Here is a 21,820-nt window from a genome sequence, read left to right as displayed (position 1 = left end):
AATAGTCTGTCTTTCAGGTATATTTAAGTAGGTTTACTGAGACAGGCCAGCAATTCCAGCATTCAGGGGGTGGTGGTAGGAGGATCTTAAGTTCCTTGGCTATCCTGGGCTATTCAGTGAGTTCTAGGCCAGCCTGGGCTACATAGCAAGTCACTGTTTCAAAACAAACAAACAAACAAACAGTACCAATTAAGCAAACAAAAATCAAATGGAAAATTGTTCACGCACCCGCCCACATGATATACAAGCATGCATATTATATATGTATACATACATACATCTGTGATCGGCATACTAATTGGTAATTATTTTTACCTGTTCACTGTAGCAAATCTAAAGACTCCACAAACAACTGTCTAGACTTGGCCGGTTCTGATATGTACTTGAATATAATAGTCATAAAATGTAAGTATTAGAGTGAAATTCAGAAATGCAACTTTCCCTTTATTTTACGAGTGAAGGAACATCAGACTGGCTTTTACACAGCCATTCCTGCTCCAAGAATAACAGACACAGCCTTCTAACTCACACTCCACGGGTCTCCTCCACTTCTTTCCTATCAGCAAACTTGCCGCTCTCAGTTTCCCTACAGCTCCAACTTCCTCCTCTTTAACTTACAGTCATTTGCAAGTTTCTCTTAAGTTCTCTCGGGCTGGGGATGTGGATCAGCTGTTAGAGGGCTTGCCCAGCGAGATGAAGCCCTGGGGTCCACCCCCAGCACCACAGAACCGGAAGTGGTGGGACACACATGCAACCACAGCACCTGGGAGATGAGGAGGAGCATCAAAAGCTCATGGTTATCATCTGCTACACCATGAGTTTGAGGCCAGCCTGGGCTACATGAGACCTGTCTCTTCCTGTCTTTTTTGTAATTTCTACCTGCTTTTCTTTCCTTCTTTAAAAAAAAAAAAACTGAGCTATTTTTACTGACAACGTGGCTAATACTTCCTACTACTACAGTCTTTTAGTTTTCTTTTCTTTTCTTATTATTTTTATTTTATGTGTATGGGGGCCTGCATGTATAGCGTGTCTGTGCACCATATGCAAGCAAGTGCCTGGGAAGGCCAGAAGAGATCGTCAGAGCCCCTGAAACTGGAGTTACAGCCACCATGAGGATACAGTAGTCAAACCTGGAAGAGCGGCCAGTGCTCTTAACCACGGAGCCAGGTTTTACTCTAGTGCCGGGTTTTATTTATTTATTAATTTGCTTGCTTGCTTGTTTCTGCCTTGGCCTCTAAGTTGCCAGGATTGCAGGTGTTTACCACAACTAGTTGAGTCTTTCAGGCCTTTTTGGATCAGTCAGGAACTTGGCATAAAAAGAAAAATTATAAAATTCTGCTAGGGAATTCGGGACACACCTGCCACTCAGACGGTGCCCAGCAGACAAACATTCAGAGACTTATTTCTTCTGCAGGTATGACACCCTAGACACCTTAAGTGACAAGAAGCTGGGGACAAGTGAATATAATCCTAACATTAGAAAGTGAAATTGTGTCTCAGAAAAGAAAATTGTGTGTGTGTGTGTGTGTGTGTGTGTGAGAGAGAGAGAGAGAGAGAGAGAGAGAGAGAGAGAGAGAGAGAGAGAGATGGAGAGAGAGCTGTGAGTGTGTGTGCCAGTACCCTCAGAGGCTACAAGAAGGCAGATGCCCTGGAGCTGGAGTTACAGGTGTTTGTGAGCCACCTGACATGGGAATTGAACTCAGGTCCTCTGGAAGACCAGCGAGTGCTGTTAACTGCTGAGCCATCTCTCCAACCCCATAATCACTCTTTAAAATATATATATATATATTGAATGTGCACTGGTGTTTTGCCTGAATGCATGTGTGTGTGAAGATGTTGGATCCCCTGGAACTGGAGTTACAGACAGTTGTGAGCTGCCATGTGGAGGCTGGAATCGAACCCCGGTCCTCTGAAATGGCAGATAAGAACGCTTAACCACCAAGCCATCCCTCCCCCTCACTCTTAATAAGGTACTTTGCCAAGAACCATGCCTCGTATGTTCAGAGAAGTTTAGATTGGCCACTAAAAACGTGAACGAAAGGATACTTTTGTGGACGAAGATGAGGTTAGTTTGGCCCAGCTGGAGAGCAGTCACTGTGGCTGTTTCCTCATCCAGTAGAGCCACTTTCCCAGAAGGAAGCCCGTTATTTGTAGCTCCGTGGTCTTGCAATTCCAATGTGTAATGTTCCAGGGGAAATTTCACCTCTGTAAGACATGGAAGACAGACACATGGAGCCGCCCAGGAGAGGGGTGTTCCAGTGCACTGTGTGAGGGAGACCGAACGTCAGCCCTTTAAATCAAAGTGGGGTCTCTTTCTAATCCCTGTTTCCGAACGGTGAGTCTGCACAGAGAGGAGGGGGGCTGTGACCCAACTACCGACTTACACACCTGAAAACTAGTGAGCCACTAGTGTGCTGCTGCACCCCTGTAATCTCAGCCCCTAGAAGGCAGAGGCAGGAAGATCAGGAGTTCAAGGCCAGCCTCAGTTACCTGGGGAGTTTGAGGTCAGCCCGAGGTTACCTGAGACAGTGTCTCAAGCCACAGCAACAGCTGGGCATGGTGATGCACACCTTTCACCCAAGTATACAGGAAGCAGAGGCAGGCGGATCTGTGTGAGCTCAAGGCCAGCCTGCTCTACAGAGTGAGTTCCAGGACAGCCAGGGCTGTGTAAAGAGACCCTACCTCAAAAAAAGAAACAAACAAAGCAGGTGCCACCGGGGCTGAAGCGCTCGCTCTTCCAGAGGATGAGAGTTCAGTGCACAGCACCCACCTCAGGTGGCCCACAACCACCTGTAACGCCAGTTCCAGGGATCTACTGCCCCCTTCAGGACCTGTGTGCACCTGCACTCACATGTACACATAACCACACACAGATTGCACACATATGCATATAACTATGATTAAAATAAATCTTTGTAAAAATAGCACCAGCAAAATGAATAAACCTGGTGAGCTGGGTGGATCACCACTAAGCATGGACAGGACCGAGTTAACCGAGTCCATATAACTATTCATTCAATGGGCTTGTCTAGCCCATGGCTATTAAGCGTGGCTATGGGACTGAGCTTATGAAGAAACAATTCTTACAGAGCATCACAAAGGTCATCCAACCCCTCAGATAAGCTCTTTTCACTTCCTCCCTTATCAGCTGGTGATTCTGGGCTGTTATCTTAACAGTGAATGCAAATGCAGAAGCTCAGTGTCATTAACTAAGTTACATATGCCAATAAGCTCTTCAAATATGCCAACTTCAGTACGTAGTATTTTATCACAAGATCCAAAACTTTACAAAGAAGTGGTTTTTGCCATGGTTTGTGCCCTGCCTCCTTCAGCCACTGTGAGTTCTAGGAAAGGCTAAGCAGTCTTACCTGTCATTCTTCCCTGAACCATTTTTGCAACCTGGTATTTAATATAGGCTCCTACTAAGAGATACGTATCGTGGGATGGTATAAGAAATATGTTCTCCAGAACAAGCAGACGGATCAAGGCTGCCGACACTTTCTAAAAGAGGAAGGAAAAAAAGTTTTTCATGGGCAAAAGTCATCGAAGCTCCCACCCTTGTTCAAAGCTTACTTTTTGTTTGTTTGTTTGTTTGTTTGTTTTTCGAGACAGGGTTTCTGTGTGCAGCTTTGGAGCCTGTCCTGGAACTCACTCTGTAGCCCAGGCTGACTTTGAACTCACAGAGATGCACCAGTCTCTACCTCCTAAGTGCTGGGATTAAAGGTGTGCACCACCACTACCTGGACCAAAGCTTACTTTTAATAAGTTAAAAACAATAGTTTTTACATTTGTTTGTTTGTTTTTATGTGTGTAGGAATGTGGCTGTCACGGGGCACGTCTGGAGGTCAGAGGACAACTTGCAGAAATCCATTCTCTCCTTCTGCCACATGGGTCCTCGGGATCAAATGCAGGTTGTTAGGCTTGGCAGCAAGTGCCCTTACTCACTGAGAAATCTCATCAGCCCACTTTTTATAAGTTTAAAAATATATATAAAGAACACAAAAAATATTTCCTAATAATCACAAATCATTTCAGGCTAAGCTGAAAGAGGCCATGAAACCATCTAACTGAGATGTAGCCCGCTAATCAAGAGCTCTCCACTGCCCGTCTCCAGCTCTAGCTCCGTGTGCCTGTGCATGTGTGGGTGCGTGCGTGCGTGCGTGCGTGCGTGCGTGTTTATTTTTAATGTGCATGGGTATTTTACCTGCGTGTATGTCTGTGAACCATGTGTGTGCCTGGTGCCTTTGGAGGCCAGAAGAGGGTTTTGGATCCCCTGAGAATGAGATTACAGATAGTTGTGAGCTGTCATGTGGGTGCTAGGAATTGAACCTGGGTCCTTTGGAAGAGAAGCCAGTGCTTTTAACTGCTGAGTCATCTCTCCAGCCCTGATTCACATTAAAACTAACCCAGGGTCAGGTTATTGGGCCGCTCAGTAGGATGCCCACACAGTTGTTCTTTGGGCATGTAAATTAAATGCTTATCAAAGTCATTTTTTTCTTACTGTATGTTAGCTATAACTTATAAACACATTACAACAGGAAGCTGGGTGTGATGCTACAAGTCTATAATTCCCCCATTTAAGAGGTGGAGCCAGGAGGATCAGAAGGCCGAGGCTAGCTTGGGCTACAGAGAGGGACCCTACCTTAAAAACCAAACCAGAAGCAGAGCTGGGGAGGTGGCACAGTGAGTGCAGTCCTTGTGACAGGCACGAGGAACTGAGGGCATGGTGGCTCGTTTGTAATCCCAGCTCCAGGGAGGGGAGACACCTGGATCCCCAGCACAACCTAATCGGTGAGCCTCGGGTCCCACTGAGAGACTCGGACTCAAAAAATAAGGAGGGTGGCTCCTGAAGGGATCAAGGTTGACCTCTGGTCTTCACAAACACACACACAAACACGCCAGTGCAAACACACCACAGGAAGACCTGCACGAACATCAGTAAACAGAGTTGAGGGGAGAGCTTAGTGGGAGAGGACACGCATGCAATCCCAGTACCAGGGTGGTTGAGCTTGGAGGATCAGCTTGGGCTACAAAGGAAGATCTACTGTCTCAAAAAGCTAAGATCACAGTGGCACACGCCTTTAATCCCAGCATCTGAGAGGCAGAGGCACGAGGCTCTCTGTGAGTTTCAGGCTAGCCTGGTCAACATAGTGAATTCAAGACAGCCAGAGCTACAAAGAGAGACCCTGTCTTAAAAAGAACAACAAAACAAAACCCCCTAAACCCAGGGGCTGGGAGATGGCTCAGTTGCTACATGCCTGCTCTGCAAACTTGAGGATCTCAGTTCGATTCCCAGGATGCATGTAAAACAACTGGGCACAATGAAACGCAGAGCTGGGGAGGTAGAGAGCTGAGGAGCTAGGAACAGAATTTCTGGGCCTTGCTGGGCCCAGCCAGTCTAGCCAACCTAGTGAGCGCTAGTCTCAGGGAGAGAGACCCTGTCTCAAAAAATAAGGTGGAGAAACGATTGAGGAAAGACGCCCTAACATCGACCTCTGGCATCCACACATGTCAACACAAAAACATACACAGCAAGTCAATCAATCAATCAATCAATCAATATTTGTACAATATAAGTACACTGCCCCAAAACTAGGGATTAAAGAGGCTCGTTGAAGCTGAGAGCTGGCCCAGTGGGTGGAGGCTCCTGTCAAGCAAGTCCGGGGGAAATAAGTTTGACCTCTTCATCCCTCACAAAGGTGGGCAGAGAGGGCAGACTCCCCAACACCGTCCTCTGACCTTCGCATAAGGGCCACTAACAAATAAATAAAGACACTTTTAAATGTTTAAAACAGAAGTTTGAAGAAAAAAGAAGTCAACAGCAAGTCACTAATAAGGGCCAGCATATCAAATGCAGGTGAGAACAGAAAAGACCGGGGTTCTTGCAAGATGCCGCACCCCATGTGCCATGGCCCTCTCCCAGTTCTGCATTTTCACTTGACCACGAAAGATAAAGTTCCCAACGGTAATTTATGCAAGACAGAGTGTCTACATTTCTTTTGTGTTTTTGTCGTTGTTTTGGATGGGCTCTCACTATGTATGATTCCATAACCAAACTTACTATGCAGTCGACCACCTGGGTTTCTAAGCTGGACCCGAGGTTAAACATTGTTAGAGGAGAAAGCTGGGTCAGTAAAGTGCTGATGTACAAGCATGGTGACCTAAATTTGACCCCTAGCACCCACATAAAAGCTAGGATCAGTGGCACATTCCTGTAATCCCAGCACTGGGGAGGTAGAGAAAGGAGATTCCCTGGAACTCACCAGCTAGCTGAAGAGGAGAGACCCTGACTCAAAACATAAGGTGGAGCGCTGTCTTACTGTCTCTCTCTCACACCCAGTTGCCATAAGTAAGCAGTTTTCTCCTGTTGTGGAATATTAATTTAAGATAAGCTACATTTTTTTATGCTGTGAAATATCTGTTTAATGATGCAAAGATTCATTGCATTCTTTCATGTTGCATTTGTTTAACTCTGTGAAGCTGTGCTACTGTGCCTGTCTAAAACACCTGATTGGCCTAATAAAGAGCTGAACGGCCAATAAATAGCTAGGCAGGAGAAAGGCTAGGCGGGGCTGGCATGCAGAGAGAATAAATAAGAGGAGAAATCTGGACTTGAAAGAAAAGGAAAAAAGGAAGAGCGAGAAGAGAAGGAGAGGACACCAGGGGCCAGCCACCCGGCCACACAACTACCCATAGAGTAAGAAGGGAAGAAAATATATAGAATAAAGAAAGGTAAAAAGCTCAGAGGCAAAAGGTTGACACGATAATTTAAGAAAAGCTGGCTAGAAATAAGCCAAGCTAAGTCCAGGTATTAAGAACAAGTCTCCGTGTATTTATTTGGGAGCTGGGTGGTGGGGTCCCAAAGAGTGAAAAAAAAAAAAAAAAAACAACTACATTCTCCTTTGCCACAATCTTCTATCAAGGTGTTCTGCCTCATCCAGGCTACAGAAATGGAGTCAGCTGACTGGAGACTAAAACCAATTAAACAGTGGCCAAAATAAATGTTTCCTCTACTGAAAAATGGATGTCCAGTGGTGAAGAGCACTAGCTGTTCATGCAGGGAACCTGGGTTCAATGTCCAGAACCCACTGTAACTGCAGTTCCTGGGCATCTGATGCCCTCTTCCGGCTCCCTCTGTCTTCCAAGAGCACGAGACACATGTGCGGGCAAACACTCATCATTTTAAACCTAAAATAATTTTTAAAAAATTTAAACAAGAAAAGCTTTAGATTGGGCATGGTAGCGCACACCTTTAATCCTAGTACTCAGGAGGCAAAAGCTAGAGGGCCTCTGTAAGCTGGAGGCCAGCCTGGTCTACGTAGTGAGCTTTAGGCCAGCCAAGACAACATAGAGACCCTATCTCAAAAAAAAAAAAAAAAAAAAAAAAAAGCAGACCCTTGGACTTACAAAAAGTTAGCTATTTTTAAAAGAGAATGTCAGGACATGTGATAGCTCAGTGGTGAAGCATTTGCCTATCATGTGGAGGGCATGGGTTTGATCCTTGGCACCAGAGTCTCACTATGTAGCCCTGGCTGGCCTGGAATTCACCATGTAGACCAGGCTGGCCTCAAACTCAGAGAGATCCCCCTGCCTCTGGCTCCTGAGTGCTGAGATTAAAGGTGTGCGCCACCACTGCAGGTTTGAAGTGGCTTTTTCAAATAAACGATCAACTCTTGGCCCAGACAATAGCAAGTTAGAGGCTTCTACTGTATTCCCCATGGGCAGGACTTCAGATGGCTGTTTCTAGCACAGTCTGTTTACCTTGTAGAACGGCTCATAAATTCGGACTCTTATAACAGCAGCTCCCGTTCTCATCCCAGACACCAAAATCATGTCTCCTTGTCTCTCTTCTTTTTCCATCTCAGCTATATAGTCAGGGGGAGAATACTCTGCTTCCGAGAATTTCAGGATCCTGGATACAAAGTGAGATTTGTCTCTACGGTTGAGTAGCTTGATCTGCTTAAGGGGCCCCCTGGCAGTAGGGTCAGGATCCATCCCTGGTGCATGAGCTGGCTTTTTGGAGCCCACTACCAATGGTGGGACAGTTTGCACGGCCTTGGTGCAGGGGGAGGGGCTTGGACCTGCCTCTACACAATGTACCAGGCTCTGAGGACTCCCCATGGGAAACCTTGCCTTGTTGAAGGAGGGAATGGGGAGGGTTTGGGGAGGGAGGTGGGAGGGGCGGGAAGAGAGGGGATCTGTGATTGGCATGTAAAATGATTTCTTTTTCTTTCTTTCTTTTTTTTTTTTGTTTTTTTGTTTTTTTGTTTTTTGAGACAGCATTTCTCTGTGTAGCCTTGGCTGTCCTGGAACTCACTCTGTAGACCTGGCTGGCCTCGAACTCACAAAGATCTGCCTGCCTCTGCCTCTCAAGTGCTGGGATTAAAGGTGTATGCCATCACTGCCTGGCCAGGTATATAAAATTAATTTAAAAATTCCTTAAAAAAAAAAAGATTTGTCTCTAGTAGAATTAACAGTCTTCTATACTTCAGTCTTTATAGAGCCTGTCTGTGCAGACAGCTTTGAAATACCTTTGCTTGTTTGTGGGCTTTTTGAAACAGCGTCTTATGTAACTAACCCAGACTGGCCTCTAACTTGAATTTGCTATGTAGCAGAGGCTCACCCTGAACTACTACTACTACTTCTTCTTTTTTAAAGACAGGGTTTCTCTGTGTAGCCCTGGCTGTCCTGGAACCAGGCTGGCCTCGAACTCAGAGATCCACTTGCTTCTCCAGTGGTGGAATTAAAGGTGTGAGCCTCTACTGCCCTGCTCACCCTGAATTTCTAATCCCCCTGCTTCAGCATCCCACTCCACCCCCCCTCCACACCCCCCCATTATAGTTCTGTGCCACTGAGCCTTGTTTGAGTTTTTTAATTTCTGACTTCCAGAAGGGCTAGCCTATGGCTAAGACTGCTATATGACTACAATTTAGGCTGTCTGTGATCTGTTCTTTGGTACTAAAAACAGAATCCTTTTGTTGTTTTAATTTTTTTTTTAATGGCCCTACTGTGTAGACCTGGCTGGTCTGGAACTCACTGTGTAAACCAAGTTATTTTTGAACTCACAGAAATCACCTTGCCTCTGCCTCCTGACTGCTAGCTTTAAAGGTGCTTGCCAACATCCCCGGCTAATTATCTCACACAATTTTAGCATGTGCAGACAGCCTGAGCTCACGGAGGCTCAAATGAACTCTCATGAAGGTTTCCACATTTATCTCCTCTGTTTTCTACCAAAAATAATTTGCCCTAGTGAATATATCTGTTTAAAAATAAAAACAAAAACAAACAAAAAAACAGTTAGGATTATCAAAGTCCACACAGGTGGCTGCTGTCCAGAGTGTCGCAAGGAGACACATCTCCTCCAGAGACAGGTGGTATGTCAGCCTCCAGCTTTACCTAATTTTGTTAGACGGCTCTTCTCTTGCTGACTCGTTATCCTGGGCAATGCTCCACTCAAACACCATGCCTGCCAAAGTACTAAATGTGTTTCCTGTAGAGGAAGCCAAAAGCAGGCAAGATAGAATCACATATTCCAAAACATTCAAGTATCTTCAACAAGAAAGGGACTAACCAGAAAAATCACTTTAGGTCTTTTTCTGTAACAAAACAAATATCAAAACCTTTATTAGCCGGGCGGTGGTGGCGCACGCCTTTAATCCCAGCACTCGGGAGGCAGAGCCAGGTGGATCTCTGTGAGTTCGAGGCCAGCCTGGGCTACCAAGTGAGTTCCAGGATAGGCGCCAAAAACTACACAGAGAAACCCTGTCTCGAAATACCAAAAAAAAAAAAAAACAAAAAACCTTTATTAACTGATTTAAACACACACATGAGAAAGATCCTCACATGACAATGTAAGTGCTATTCCCAACAGGCTTATTTATGTAGGTTTTTTGAGACAAGGTCTCTCTGTGTAGCTTTGGCGCCTGTCCTGGAACTCACTCGATAGACCAGGTTGGCCTCGAACTCACAGAGATCCACCTGCCTCTGCCTCCCGAGTGCTGGGATTAAAGGTGTGTGCCACCATGGCTCAGCTCCAACAGACTTTCTAAAGTAGAAAGGACCCACATGGACCCATTGCCAGCTGGCAAAGCCTCCAAAGTCTCTCTGTCCCTTTCTATCCAGAGGCTACCTAAGACACCTCGCAGGTGACAGGCATACTTCAGAAGCCATCTAAGACACCTCATAGATGACAGGCGTACTTCACCCTGATTTCTTCTACACAAATTTTCATGAAAAATAGCTTCTAAAAGTTGCTTTTTCAAGTCTTAAAAATTAGCCCAGTAGTCTTGGGCTACTGAGGTGGTTCGGCAGGTACTCACAGTGTGAGCCTGGCCACCTGAGCTCCATCCTGTAAAACGTAGAAAACGACCTCCATATGCATGCCAGCAACAGTAAATAAAAAACACAGTAAATAAAATTTTAATCCTGTTTACTAAATAAAAATTTACAAAATAGTAGTGATGATTGTTTTTAATATCATTTTACAATATTACTATAGCACATTTAAGGAAACATAAATCAGGTGGCTCACAAGAATCTATAACTCCAGATCTAGGGGATTCACCCTCTTTGGACCTCCTTGAACACTAGGCCTGTAAGTGGTGCATACATACATACATACAAACACTCATACACGAAAACTAAAATCAATAAATCTAAAACAATGTAAACAAACAAATGAACAAAAACAAAAGCAGAGTTATCAATAAATTTTTTTTTAAATTTTTATTTATTTATTTATTTTTTCGAGACAGGGTTTCTCTGTGTAGCTTTGGAGCCTGTCCTGGAACTCATTCTGTAGACCAGGTTGACCTCAAACTCACAGAGATCGGCCCACCTCTCTCCCTAGTGCTGGGATTAAAGACGTGCGCCACCACCGCCCGGCAATAAATCTTAAAATATATCCTTAATTGTTGATCTGGGGACCATTGATAGAAGCTCAGTGGCAGATGTCAATACTTTAAAAAAGCTCGTCCCTGCACAGTGGCACACGCCTTTAATCCCAGCGCTCTGGAGGCGGTAGTGGGCAGATCTCTGTGAGTTGGAGGCCAGCCTGGTCCACAGAGTGAGTTCCAGGACAGCCAGGGATATACAGTGAGACCCTGTCTCGAAACAAAACAAAAGTCAGTGCTAGTGAGATGGCCGCCAAGCCTGAGGACCTGAGTTTGCCCCAGGACCCTCGCGGTAGGAGGAGAGAACTGACTTCCACACGTTATACTATCACTTCCCTGTGTAATGCACGATACACAGGCCCCACCCTCATACTAATTTCTTTTTTTTTTTTTTTTTTAATTTTATTTTCATTTGCATTGGTGTTTTGCCTGCGTGTGTGTCTGTGTGGTGAGGATGTCGGATCCTCTGGAACTGGAGTTACAGACAGGTGTGAGCTGCCATGTGGTTGCTGGGAATTGAACCTGGGTCCTCTGGAAGAGCAGCCAGTGCTCTTAACCACAGAGCTACCTCCCCTAGCCAGAACTAATTTCTTTTAAAGTCCAGAGTTAACAAGAAATAACAGCAGTAGTTTTTTTGCAGCTCATACATTGAACTGCACCCTGCACTGGCAACCCTCCTGCGTGTGAGTCCCCAGTGAGCGAACAGGTCGCATTCACAGCCTGCCACCATCACACGGCTCCTGTTCCGGAGCCCAACGTGAAGGAGTACTGCTCTGTTTTAGGTACACGCTTTCTCAGACCATCTCCAGTCCCCTTACCTTTAGCATCCAGGGCCCTCACCATCAGTTCCAGGGGTGCATCGTCCACATACAGCTCCCGGGTTCGAGAAACAATTTCAATGCTGTCTATCACATCGACCTTAACATCACAGCGTAGTTCGTGGTCAGTCACTGCAAGGGAGCAAAAAGCTGACTGACTATTTAAGTAAACTGTCACCAATCTAATAAATGTCTCAAATATTCAAGAGTTTAAAGGTTATAAAAGGGCCAGCAGCCAGGGCTATGTGGAAAGACTGTCTCAAAAAAAAAAAAAAAAAAGGAACTTTTGTTTCATGACAGGGTTCTGGGGGGTAAATGTCCCGCCAAGCCTGAGGATGGAGAACCAACCTTTTTTTTTAAATTTTATTTTCTGCGTATAGGTGTTTTGCCTGCATGCATGTTTATGCACTATGTTCATGCAGTGCCCTAGGAGGCCAGAAGAAGGCATTGGATCCCTGGAACTGGAGTTGTAGGTTGTGAGCCACCATGTGGATGCTGCGAACTGAGAATTCTCTGGAAGAGCAGCCAGTGCACTTAATTTGTTTTCTCAAGGTCAGAGAGCAGCTTTAAGTGTTCCTTCTGGGGCTGGAGAGATGCTCTTCCAATAAGAGCTGTGTATCAGGCCCATCCCTGATTCCCTGCAGAATTATATGATAACGTTTCTTGTATGCCAAGTTAGTTCCTAACTAATCCAAAAAGGCCTAAAAAATATGCTGGTTGCAGTGGCCAACATCTGTAATCCTGGCATCTTAGAGGGCAAGGCAGGAAGATTGCTGCTTGTTCAGTCAGCTTGGACTGCTACACAGTAAGACCCTGTCACAGAAAAGAAAACCCAGGGCTGTGTGTCACTTTCGAGGGACTTGCTTTATTCCTTGTCTTTTTTAGTGGCATTTTTAAAATCTTTTATAAAATGAGGCTAATAGGTTTTTTTTAAGTTATTTAGAAAAGTAAGATGGTGGTACTGTATGAAAACTGTATTAATGAGCCTCTAACCTGTGTGTAGAGGTCAGAAGACAACTTGAGAGAGTGAGCTCTTTCCATTCCACCTGTGGGTCTCAGGGATCAAACTCAGGCCATCATTGAACCATCCGACCAGCCCTCAAGGGTTTTGTTTGGTTGGTTTTTGTTTCCCCTCCCTTGAACTCTGAACTTTTTTGTTGTGTTTTTAGTTGATTTATTTTCTTAAGACAGGGTTTCACTGTGCAGACCTGGCTGGCTGGGAATTCAAAGAGGTGTGTGTGTGTGTGTGTGTGTGTGTGTGTGTGTGTGTGTGTGTAAATGTGCGTGTACATGCATGCCATAGCAGGCATGTAGATGTTAGTGGACAATTTTGTAGATCCATTCTCTCCCTCCATCTTGACATGGGTTCCAGAGATCAAATTTAGATCACCTACTGAGCCAGCTCACCAGCCCAGGTCTGTCTTTCTGAGAGCAAAGTTACAAATAAACAAAGGAGAAAAGTCTAGAATAAGCCCAGATTAGAGTTAAAGCGATCACTATGAACTCACATTTCTTTTAAAACACACACACACACACACACACACACACACACACACACACTCAGCTAGATACATACAGAAATAAACAGAGATGGGTGTACACGTAGGCTGGCATGTGCACGTTTCTTTCTTAGTTCTGTCTGCTAAGAGAACTTGGAAACGGGGACACTCCCTTAGCAACAAGCACACTAGCATCTCGATCGCGCGGTCTAAATATAACTCTAGAGCTCAAAAGCAAGGAAGTGCTGGGCTGGGGGCGTGGCTTGGTTGGTAGAGAGCTTGACAAGCATGGAGGAAGCCTGGGGCGTGGTCTCCAGCTGCGCATAAACACAGCATGGCGGTGCTCACTTGTAATCCCAGGACTGGGAAGGCGGAGGCAAAAGGATCAGAAGTTCAAGGTCATGCTTAGCCATATAGTGAATCAGAGGCCAGCGTGGTTACAGGAGGCCTTATCTGGAAAAAAAAAAAAAGGAAGGAAGTACTGTAAGGAAATAGCGAAAATAAGGGCACGTCCAAAGGATACCGGAGCCAACCTGCAGGATACCACAAGTGGAAAAGATGAATTACCACAGTAGTCTAGTTTTCTTCCTATTGCTGTGACAAGCACCAAACCCAAAGTAACCAAAATGCAGAAAAGACTTTTTTTCATCTTATAGGCTGTAATCCATCATTGAGAACAGTCCAAGCAGGAACTCAAGTAGGAATTTGAACCAGAAATCATAAAGGAACATGGACTGCTGGCTGACTTGCAGGCTCATATAGAGGTCAGGACCATTTGCTCAGGGAATAGTGTCCCCCACATTGGGCTGGACCCTCATACGTCACTTAGCAACCAAGACATTCCCCCACAGACAGGACAATCTGAGCTAGGCTATCCTTCAGTTGAGATTCCCTTCTCAGGTGACTCGCTGGGGCCGTGTCAAGCTGACAGTTAAAGCTAACTAGGACACACAGAACTGGATTATCACCCCGTCCCCAACAGCTGAGTCCATACTGATATGAATAACCGAGTAAGTTATTCAATGGGAAGAAGACGTTATGTGTAAGACGTAAGATGCCTTTCCTCTTTCACAATACTAAATATAGAAGAGATGGGGGAAAGGGGGGAAAGTAACCATCTGAGCATCACAGCTAAGATTCATGGAGGACAGGTGTGGTGGTACACACCCAAAGTCCCAGCAACTGGGAGACAGGGGCAGGAGGACTGCTAGAAGTTCCAGGTTGGCCTGGGCTACACAGTAAGATAACCTGTTTCGAAACCAACCAAAGGAACAAAAAGATCCATCTGGCTGAGCGGTGGTGGTGGTGGCGCACGCCTTTAATCCCAGCACTCGGGAGGCAGAGGCAGGCGGATCTCTGTGAGTTCGAGGCCAGCCTGGTCTGGTCTACTGAGCGAGATCCAGGACAGGCTCCAAAGCTACACAGAGAAACCTTGTCTGGAACAAAAAAAAAAAAAAAAAAAAAAACAACCAACAAATAATACAATCTTTCTTTAAAACCCATGCATATGTGATAACATCAGTGGGTGAAACCTTTAAGGAGTGATGAGATGTATCAAAGTATGTTCCCCAAATATTTACTAGCTATTGTGGTACTTAATATATCACCACAAGCTCTTTGACAAGTCTCCCTCCAAGGTGGGGCTTAAATCTTTCTCCTTTGATTCTGGGGCTGGACTCAGTGATCGTTTTCCATGACTAGCGTAAAGGAAGGGGGAACGGGAACGTCACAGACGGACACCATCTGAATCGAGTGGAAACCCAGCCGCTGGCATCACACACTCTGGCACACGATGCAGAGCAAAGGCTCTTCACCCCCAATCCCTCCCCCCCCAAAAAAAACCTATAATCCAAACCATCAGACAAACCCAAACTGAGGGACAGCTGACCCACACTAGTACTGGGGACTGAACACAGGACCTCACACATGTCAGGAGGCAAGCTCTCTGCCGCTAACCTATATCCCTAGCTCTCTTTTTAATTTTAAGGCTGAATAGCCCATACTGACCTTGAACCTGTGATCCTTCAGCCTCCATCTCCCGACAGTTGGGGTTACAAGTCCACACCACTGAGCCTGGCTCCCCAACACACTTTAAAATGTCAAAAGCTACTGAGATGTCAGTTGTGGTGGTGCGCTCCTGGGTCCTCAGCACCTAGGAAGTGGGAGGCAGGAGGACCAGGAGTTCAAGGCCAGCTTCAACTACATAGTGAGTTCCAGGGCAGCCTGTGCTACATGAGACCCTGTCTGGGAAAATGGCTCAGTGAGCAAAATGATTGTTTCACACACATGAAGACCAGGCCTAGTGTGGCACACCTCTGTAGCCCCAGGGCTAGGTAAGTGAAGACAGGCAATCCTGGCGGCCCACTGGCCAGGCAGCCTACCCTAAACATGGAGTTCCTGATTTAAGGAGAGACCATGCTTCAAAAAAAAGATGAAGAGCCACTGAAAAAGACACCAGAAGCTAAGCTCTGGCCTCCACATGAACATGTATGCAACACACACATACACACACACACACACAAAACATTATGCACTCTGAAATCTTGGTGATTAAAAAGCCAAGGCAAAAGAGTATCACCAGGAGTTCAAGGCTAGCCTAGACTAAGTGACTCTGTCTCAAAAATAAACAAACAAAACTGAAACAAACAAAAAGAAACCCAGGAGTCAGGAGGTAGTGGCAGGCAGATTTCTGTGAGTTCAAAACCAGCCTGGTCTACAGAGTGAGTTCCAGGACAGCCAAGGCTATTACAGTGCATATCTTCAATCCTAGCACTTGGGAGGCAGAGGCAGGAAGATCTCTGTGAGTTTGAGGCCACATAGTCTACATAGAGAATTTCAGGCTAGCCAGGGCTACACAGTGAGACCCTGTCTCAAAAACAAAAAACAAAAACCACACACACACAAATGCAGTCAGAACCTGTGAGGTGGCTTAGCAGGTAAATGCACCTGCTCCCACACCTGACAATCTGAGCTCAATTCTGGGGGGCCCATATGGTGCAAGGCAAGAGCTAACTCCTAAAAGTTGTTCTGACCTCTACATGCATGCCATTTCATACACACCCCCTCCCCACACAAAAATAAATGTAATGAAAAAAGTGTTTTCATGAACTATGAACCAAAAGCTGAGGGCCCCCCAGCTGGATCAGGCCCTCTGAATAGGTGAGACAGTTGATTGACTTGATCTGTTTGGGAGGCAACTAGGCAGTGTGACCAAGTCCTGTGCTCATTGCATGAGTTGGCTGTTTGAAACCTGGAGCTTATGCAGGGACACTTGGCTCAGTCTGGGAGGAAGGGACTGGACCTGCCTGGACTGAGTCTACCAGGTTGATCGCAGTCCTCGGGGGAGGGCGTGGGAGGGGGGAGAACAGAGGAACCTGTGGCTGATATGTAGAACTGAATGGTATTGTAAAATAAAATAAAAGGAAAAAAGTGTTTTTAGGTTAAGTATGGCACACGTCTTTACCCAGAACCTGGGAGTCAGAGGCAGGTGGATATCTATGAGTTTGGGGGAAACCTGGCCTATAAAAGTGGAGACCATGTCTCAAAAATGATCAAACACTCAAAACAAAAAATAAATAGGATGGCAAAGTTATGCTGTTGTTTTTAAATTATATTCATTTTCCACGTGTGTTTGCACACGCAAGCATGTCACCATGCACATGTGGAGATGTCACACCCGTCTGTGTGTACCATGAGGAAGGAGAGAGACGACACTTATGGATTCCAAAGACTTTAATCAACCACCATAGAAGCAGATCACTGATCAATCATTGCGGCCCTGATCGATCAGGACAAGGACTCAGGGGCCTTGTTTCTCTTGACAGCTCCAAGCAGGGACAGAAGTAGGGTTTATAAGCAGAAAAGCCAGAAACATTTGTTGCCAGTTTTATTTTTCCCCAGTCAGGAGCCAGAGATTAGGGACTTTCCCTGTGTTCCATCACTGTCAATCAACACAGAATGTCCAACCAATCGGATGCATCTGTTCTCTCTGTTGTTAGGAACAGCCATAATGTTTTAGAGAACTAGGGGGACAATGGACTGTTTCTATTGTCTAAGGAGGAGGTTGGTCAGCCATTGGAAAGTTCCCAGTTCCCCTAGGGCTTGGGAACTTGAACTTTGGTTCACCCTACAAGTAAAATGGAGTCTGAAGTCAAAATGGCAGTACTCTGGACAAGGTGCTTTTTTGCCTGCTCCCCTCAGAGATCAGAGGACAACATTTAGGATTTGGTTTTTTTCCTCCTGCCTCGGGTCGTCAGGCTTGACAGCAAGTGCCTTTACCCCCTGAGCTATCTCACTGGCCCACAGAATTATGATTTACATCAGAAATCTTCTTTCTTTAAGTTTTTAATACTTGAAGCCAAAAACATTTGTGTTGATCATTTGTACAAGACGTTATCTTATTCATCTTTGCTCTTAACATACCCTTTTCTTGCTAGGCAATGCACGTCTTTCATTTCAGCACACAGGAGGGTAATGCACGACCTACGAGTTCAAGGCCAGCCTGGTGTGTACCAGGTGTGAACACATAGTGTGTCCCAGGCCCAGGCAGACCCTGTCTCAAAACTCCAAAGAAATGACTGGACACGGCGGTGTCCACCTTTGATCCTAGCACTGGGGTGGCCTAGGCCAGCCAGGGCTTCATAGTGAGACCCTGTCTCAAGGAACAGCAGCCACAAAAACCAAACAAATCCCATGACATACCTTCTTCTCGCGCAAGAATGGTGCTGCTGAGGCGGATTGGCTGGGTGGATTCAGCGACAAGAACAGCTCTTTGGGAACAAGAGGCGCCCTTTTCGTATAAGGGCTCAATGGTAACCGCATCGTGATGAGTGGAATGCCTGCCGAAACAGAACGGTTAAGGGCATGAAATGCGTGGGTCAAGGGGACATCTGAAAACGTCTGCACGTCTCCCATGTTACTTACTACTAGGAATGCCTAATGACACGCGAAGAGAGAAGCACTGTCGGAGGACACAAGAATAGAAAACGGGAGAGCGGTCAGAACCTTTCCTCTTGTGCAAAGATCTCCAATGTTATATTCCTCCCAGGATGTTTTTTTTAAAAAAGAAAAAAGACTCACACTGGGCGGTGGTGGCACACGCCTTTAATTCCAGGGCTTGTGAGGCAGAGGCAGGTGGATCTCTGTGAGTTCGAGGCCAGCCTGGTCTACAGAGTGAGTTGCTGGCCGCCCAGGGCTACACAGGGAAACCCTGTCTCAAAAACAAAACAAAGTAAAACAAAAGACTCACACTGTGGGAGAGTAACATTGAGGCTGTGTGTCCGACAAGATGGGACTTCCTCTTATGTCCTGAGAAATAATTTCCTGTAGGCCTAGAAATTGAGCTGCTAAGATGGAAAAGTTGCCTACTTTCTGAGACCAAACAAAAACACAAAATAATCCTTAGCGTCTCGGATGAATGGGAAGCTCTCAATACTAGGACGATTCCTGAATGACGGCCATCGCACTGGGTCCTCTCCAAGCCTAAGTTCCTTATATTTCCTCATGAGATGAGTTGAAATTCTAGTACTCAGGGATAAAAGCCCCACTGCTTCTCATACAAGGCGGGGAAGGGTCTAGGGATGTAGTTCCTCAGCAGAGGGCTTGCCTAGCATGTGCAAAGCCGAAGTCCAACCCTCCGATCTGCAGATACAGGAAGAGGAAATCCCTTCCATTTAGGATAAATGTTCTGGCACCTAGAGGCTTACTTTAGTTAAGATCCCTTACAGTTCAGGAAACCACACGACCTGCCACTGGGTTCTCTTATAGTCAGGAAGGTCGTTAGCCCAGAATTGACTACCCGGCCCACTTCAATTGCCCAGGGGGAGGGGCGCTCTCCTATCACACAGGCAGATCTCATCTCCAGCGTGATGAACCGTGTCTTGTTAGTCCAGTTCTGTCGTCCTTCTCAGCCTTCAAATGTGGGTCTCACTTCACCTGTTTCTCTTTCCCTGCAAACCCCACAAATTGGGGGAAATGAATGCCGGCCGTGTCGGACATAGGGCTTCGCCGGTGCCGACAACTAACTAGCTGTCTCAACAGGGAGGCAACCATCCTAGTTAACCTCTTAAAGGGCCTCACAATTTAGGGTACATCCCACCCAAGGATGCAACGTTAAGGCCCCTCCACACGGCGGGACCACACCACACTCCTGTAATCCCTTCCCTCTCCACTGATCTTGGGGACAAGATCGCGTGACTCGGGCGCCCCTCACCAGTTGTAGCAGCCCCGCTGCGCCTCCAGCAAGAAGGGCACCCGGCCGGGCTCCCGGCTGAACGGCAGCAACACTTGTGGCACATTGAGTTTGTTGGCCAAAGTCCCAACTAAAAACAGGAAGAGGTGGTGTGGAGTCAAGGAGAAAGGAGCCCGAAGCTTGGGAGTCCAGGAGCCCTAGGGCCAATCATGGCTACCGCCTTGTTCTGGGTCCCACTCATCTACTGGAGGCCAGCACCACCACCAACCAATCCGCAGCCACGACGTCAGCGGGTACCTTTCTGCTAGGAATTGTGGGTACTTCCCCCCCTCCCCCCCAACCCCAGACAGGGTCTCTGTCTCCCTGGCTGTCCTGGAACTCGCTCTGTAGACCAGGCTGGCCTCGAACTCATAGAGGTCAGCCTGTCTCTGCCTCCTGAGTGCTGGGATTAAGGACAGACCACCAACGTCTGGCGAATTGTGGGTACTTTCTAAGTGCTCCAAAAGCTAACATTATGTAAATTCTGGGCACAGACCCAAAGGGCCACTTTACTAAATATTTGATGGTAAACTTTACTAGCAACGAACCAGACAGAAAGGTCCAAAAATCCAAGCAGTGCCTCCCAGCTCAACTCTTCATGTATTGTTAGGGCAGAAAGAATGAGGTGAAACTCATAGCTCACATGTACAAGGGCCTGGGCTCACCTAACAATACTAAATTCAAGAAACAAGTTACCTTTAAAAATTCAAGTAATTTCCAGTCAGCGTTAGTCTAGGGCTATAAATGATAAAAATTCCAGTCTCTAGCATAAACAGCTGGCCTTAGTCAAGGTTTATGTTTTTTTACTAGGGATCGGATTTAAGTTGTTTCAAGACCACGACACAGGAAATAACAGACACTGGCCTCAGAAGGAACCTGGAAAGCCATTGTATCATACAGCCTGACTCAGCAAAACACTCCCTGGGTGCACTTCCTTTCACTGGGGTGTGGTGGCACACATCCATGATCTCAGTAATCAGTAGGCTGAGGAAGGAGGATCAAGAAGCCTAGTCTACATACAAAACCCTCTCAACAGAGCTGGGGAGGTGGCATGCATTACATATGGTTGTGAGCCACCATGTGGGTGCAGGAATTGAACTCAGGACCTCTGGAAGAGCAGCCAGTGCTCTTAACCCCTGAGCCATCTCTCTAGCCTCCCTCCCCTTTTCATAACTAAAAAAAAAAAAAGAAAAAGAAAAGAGCTGGGCATGGTAGCTCGTACCTTTAATCCCAGCACTTGAGAGGCAGACACTGGTGTATTTCTGAGTTGGAGGCCAGCCTGGTCTACATATTAAGTACCAGACTAGCCAAGGCTAGATAGTGAGACCATCTTACAAAACAAAAGCTGAAATATTAATGTGCGCAAATGTGTAAAGTCAAAGGTCAACCTTGGAGGTCTTCCTGAAATACTACCTTAACTTTAAATCTTAAAAATTTTTATTTTTTTTTTTGACCAATGGAAAACCTTTTAATCTACTTCTAATCTCAGCACTAGGGAATCAGCAGGGGCAGGTGGACCTTTATGTTTGCGGCCAGAGTGAGTTTCAGGATAACCAGGTCTATGTATAAACTCTGTCTCATGAAACAGAAGAAAAAAAAAATTTTTTTTTTTTTTTTTACAGGGTTTCTCTGTTTAGCTTTGGCTGTCCTGAAACTTGCTCTGTAGACCAGGCTGGCCTTGAACTCAAACATTCGCCTGCCTCTGCCTCCTGCGTGCTGGGATTAAAGGTGTGCACCACCATTGCCCAGCTTGTTTTAATTTTTTTTTTTAATGTGCCTGTGTGAGCTTTCAAGAGTTTAAGCGGAACACATGTGCAGAAGCCCTGACACCCTGGAACTGGAGTTACAGACGGCCAAGGCGGCACTTGTGCTAGGAAACACCACCCACCCCCCCCACCCCCCCACCCCCCCCACCCCCTGCTTCAGCCCTCCTCCCTCACAGAAGCCAGCCACCTCTCCACCACATTGTATTTTTGGAGACAAGTCTTTTTGTTTCGAGACAGGGTTTCTCTGTGTAGTGCTGGCTGTCCAGGAACTCACTCTGTAGCCCAGGCTGGCCTCGAACTCAGAGATCCGCCTGCCCCTGTCTCCCGAGTGCTGGGGTTAAAGACACGACACCATGTCCGACCATTTGAGACAGTGTCTAAACTGAACTTGAAGCTTAGTGATCTGGCTAAGTGGCTGGCCAGGGAGCCCCAGGGATGTCCCTCTCTGCCTGGCTGGTGGGCCAGGACTCCAGACGATGTGCTGTGCTCAGCTTCTTACATGGGTGCTGGAGGCGGAACTCAAGTCCCCGTGCTGGGTAAGCCCTCTACCATGAGTGACATCTCCCAAACCCCCAGTCACATTCGGAAGCCATCTTTATGTCTGCTTCCAATGTGT

At 46.3% G+C, this 21,820-nt stretch overlaps 1 protein-coding gene across 1 annotated transcript in view; it reads right to left on the bottom strand.

The window, feature by feature from the left end:
- The window catches only part of Nup210l (nucleoporin 210 like), a 98,153-nt gene that overhangs the window by 75,712 nt on the left and 621 nt on the right, over nt 1-21,820 (bottom strand). Inside the window, exons 2-8 of the mRNA XM_028890836.2 lie at nt 19,421-19,596; nt 17,911-18,047; nt 11,711-11,842; nt 9,397-9,490; nt 7,762-7,912; nt 3,369-3,501; nt 2,047-2,205 (exon numbers count right to left, since the gene is read on the bottom strand). Coding sequence (XP_028746669.1) covers nt 2,047-2,205; nt 3,369-3,501; nt 7,762-7,912; nt 9,397-9,490; nt 11,711-11,842; nt 17,911-18,047; nt 19,421-19,596 — 982 coding nt within the window. The remainder of the gene's footprint in view (nt 1-2,046; nt 2,206-3,368; nt 3,502-7,761; nt 7,913-9,396; nt 9,491-11,710; nt 11,843-17,910; nt 18,048-19,420; nt 19,597-21,820) is intronic.

The sequence above is a fragment of the Peromyscus leucopus genome, chromosome 6, assembly GCF_004664715.2.
Source record: "Peromyscus leucopus breed LL Stock chromosome 6, UCI_PerLeu_2.1, whole genome shotgun sequence".
In the NCBI taxonomy this organism is placed as follows: Eukaryota; Metazoa; Chordata; class Mammalia; order Rodentia; family Cricetidae; genus Peromyscus; species Peromyscus leucopus.
The sequence above is the reverse complement of the archived record's forward strand: the minus strand, read 5'-3'. Positions and strand labels throughout refer to the sequence as shown.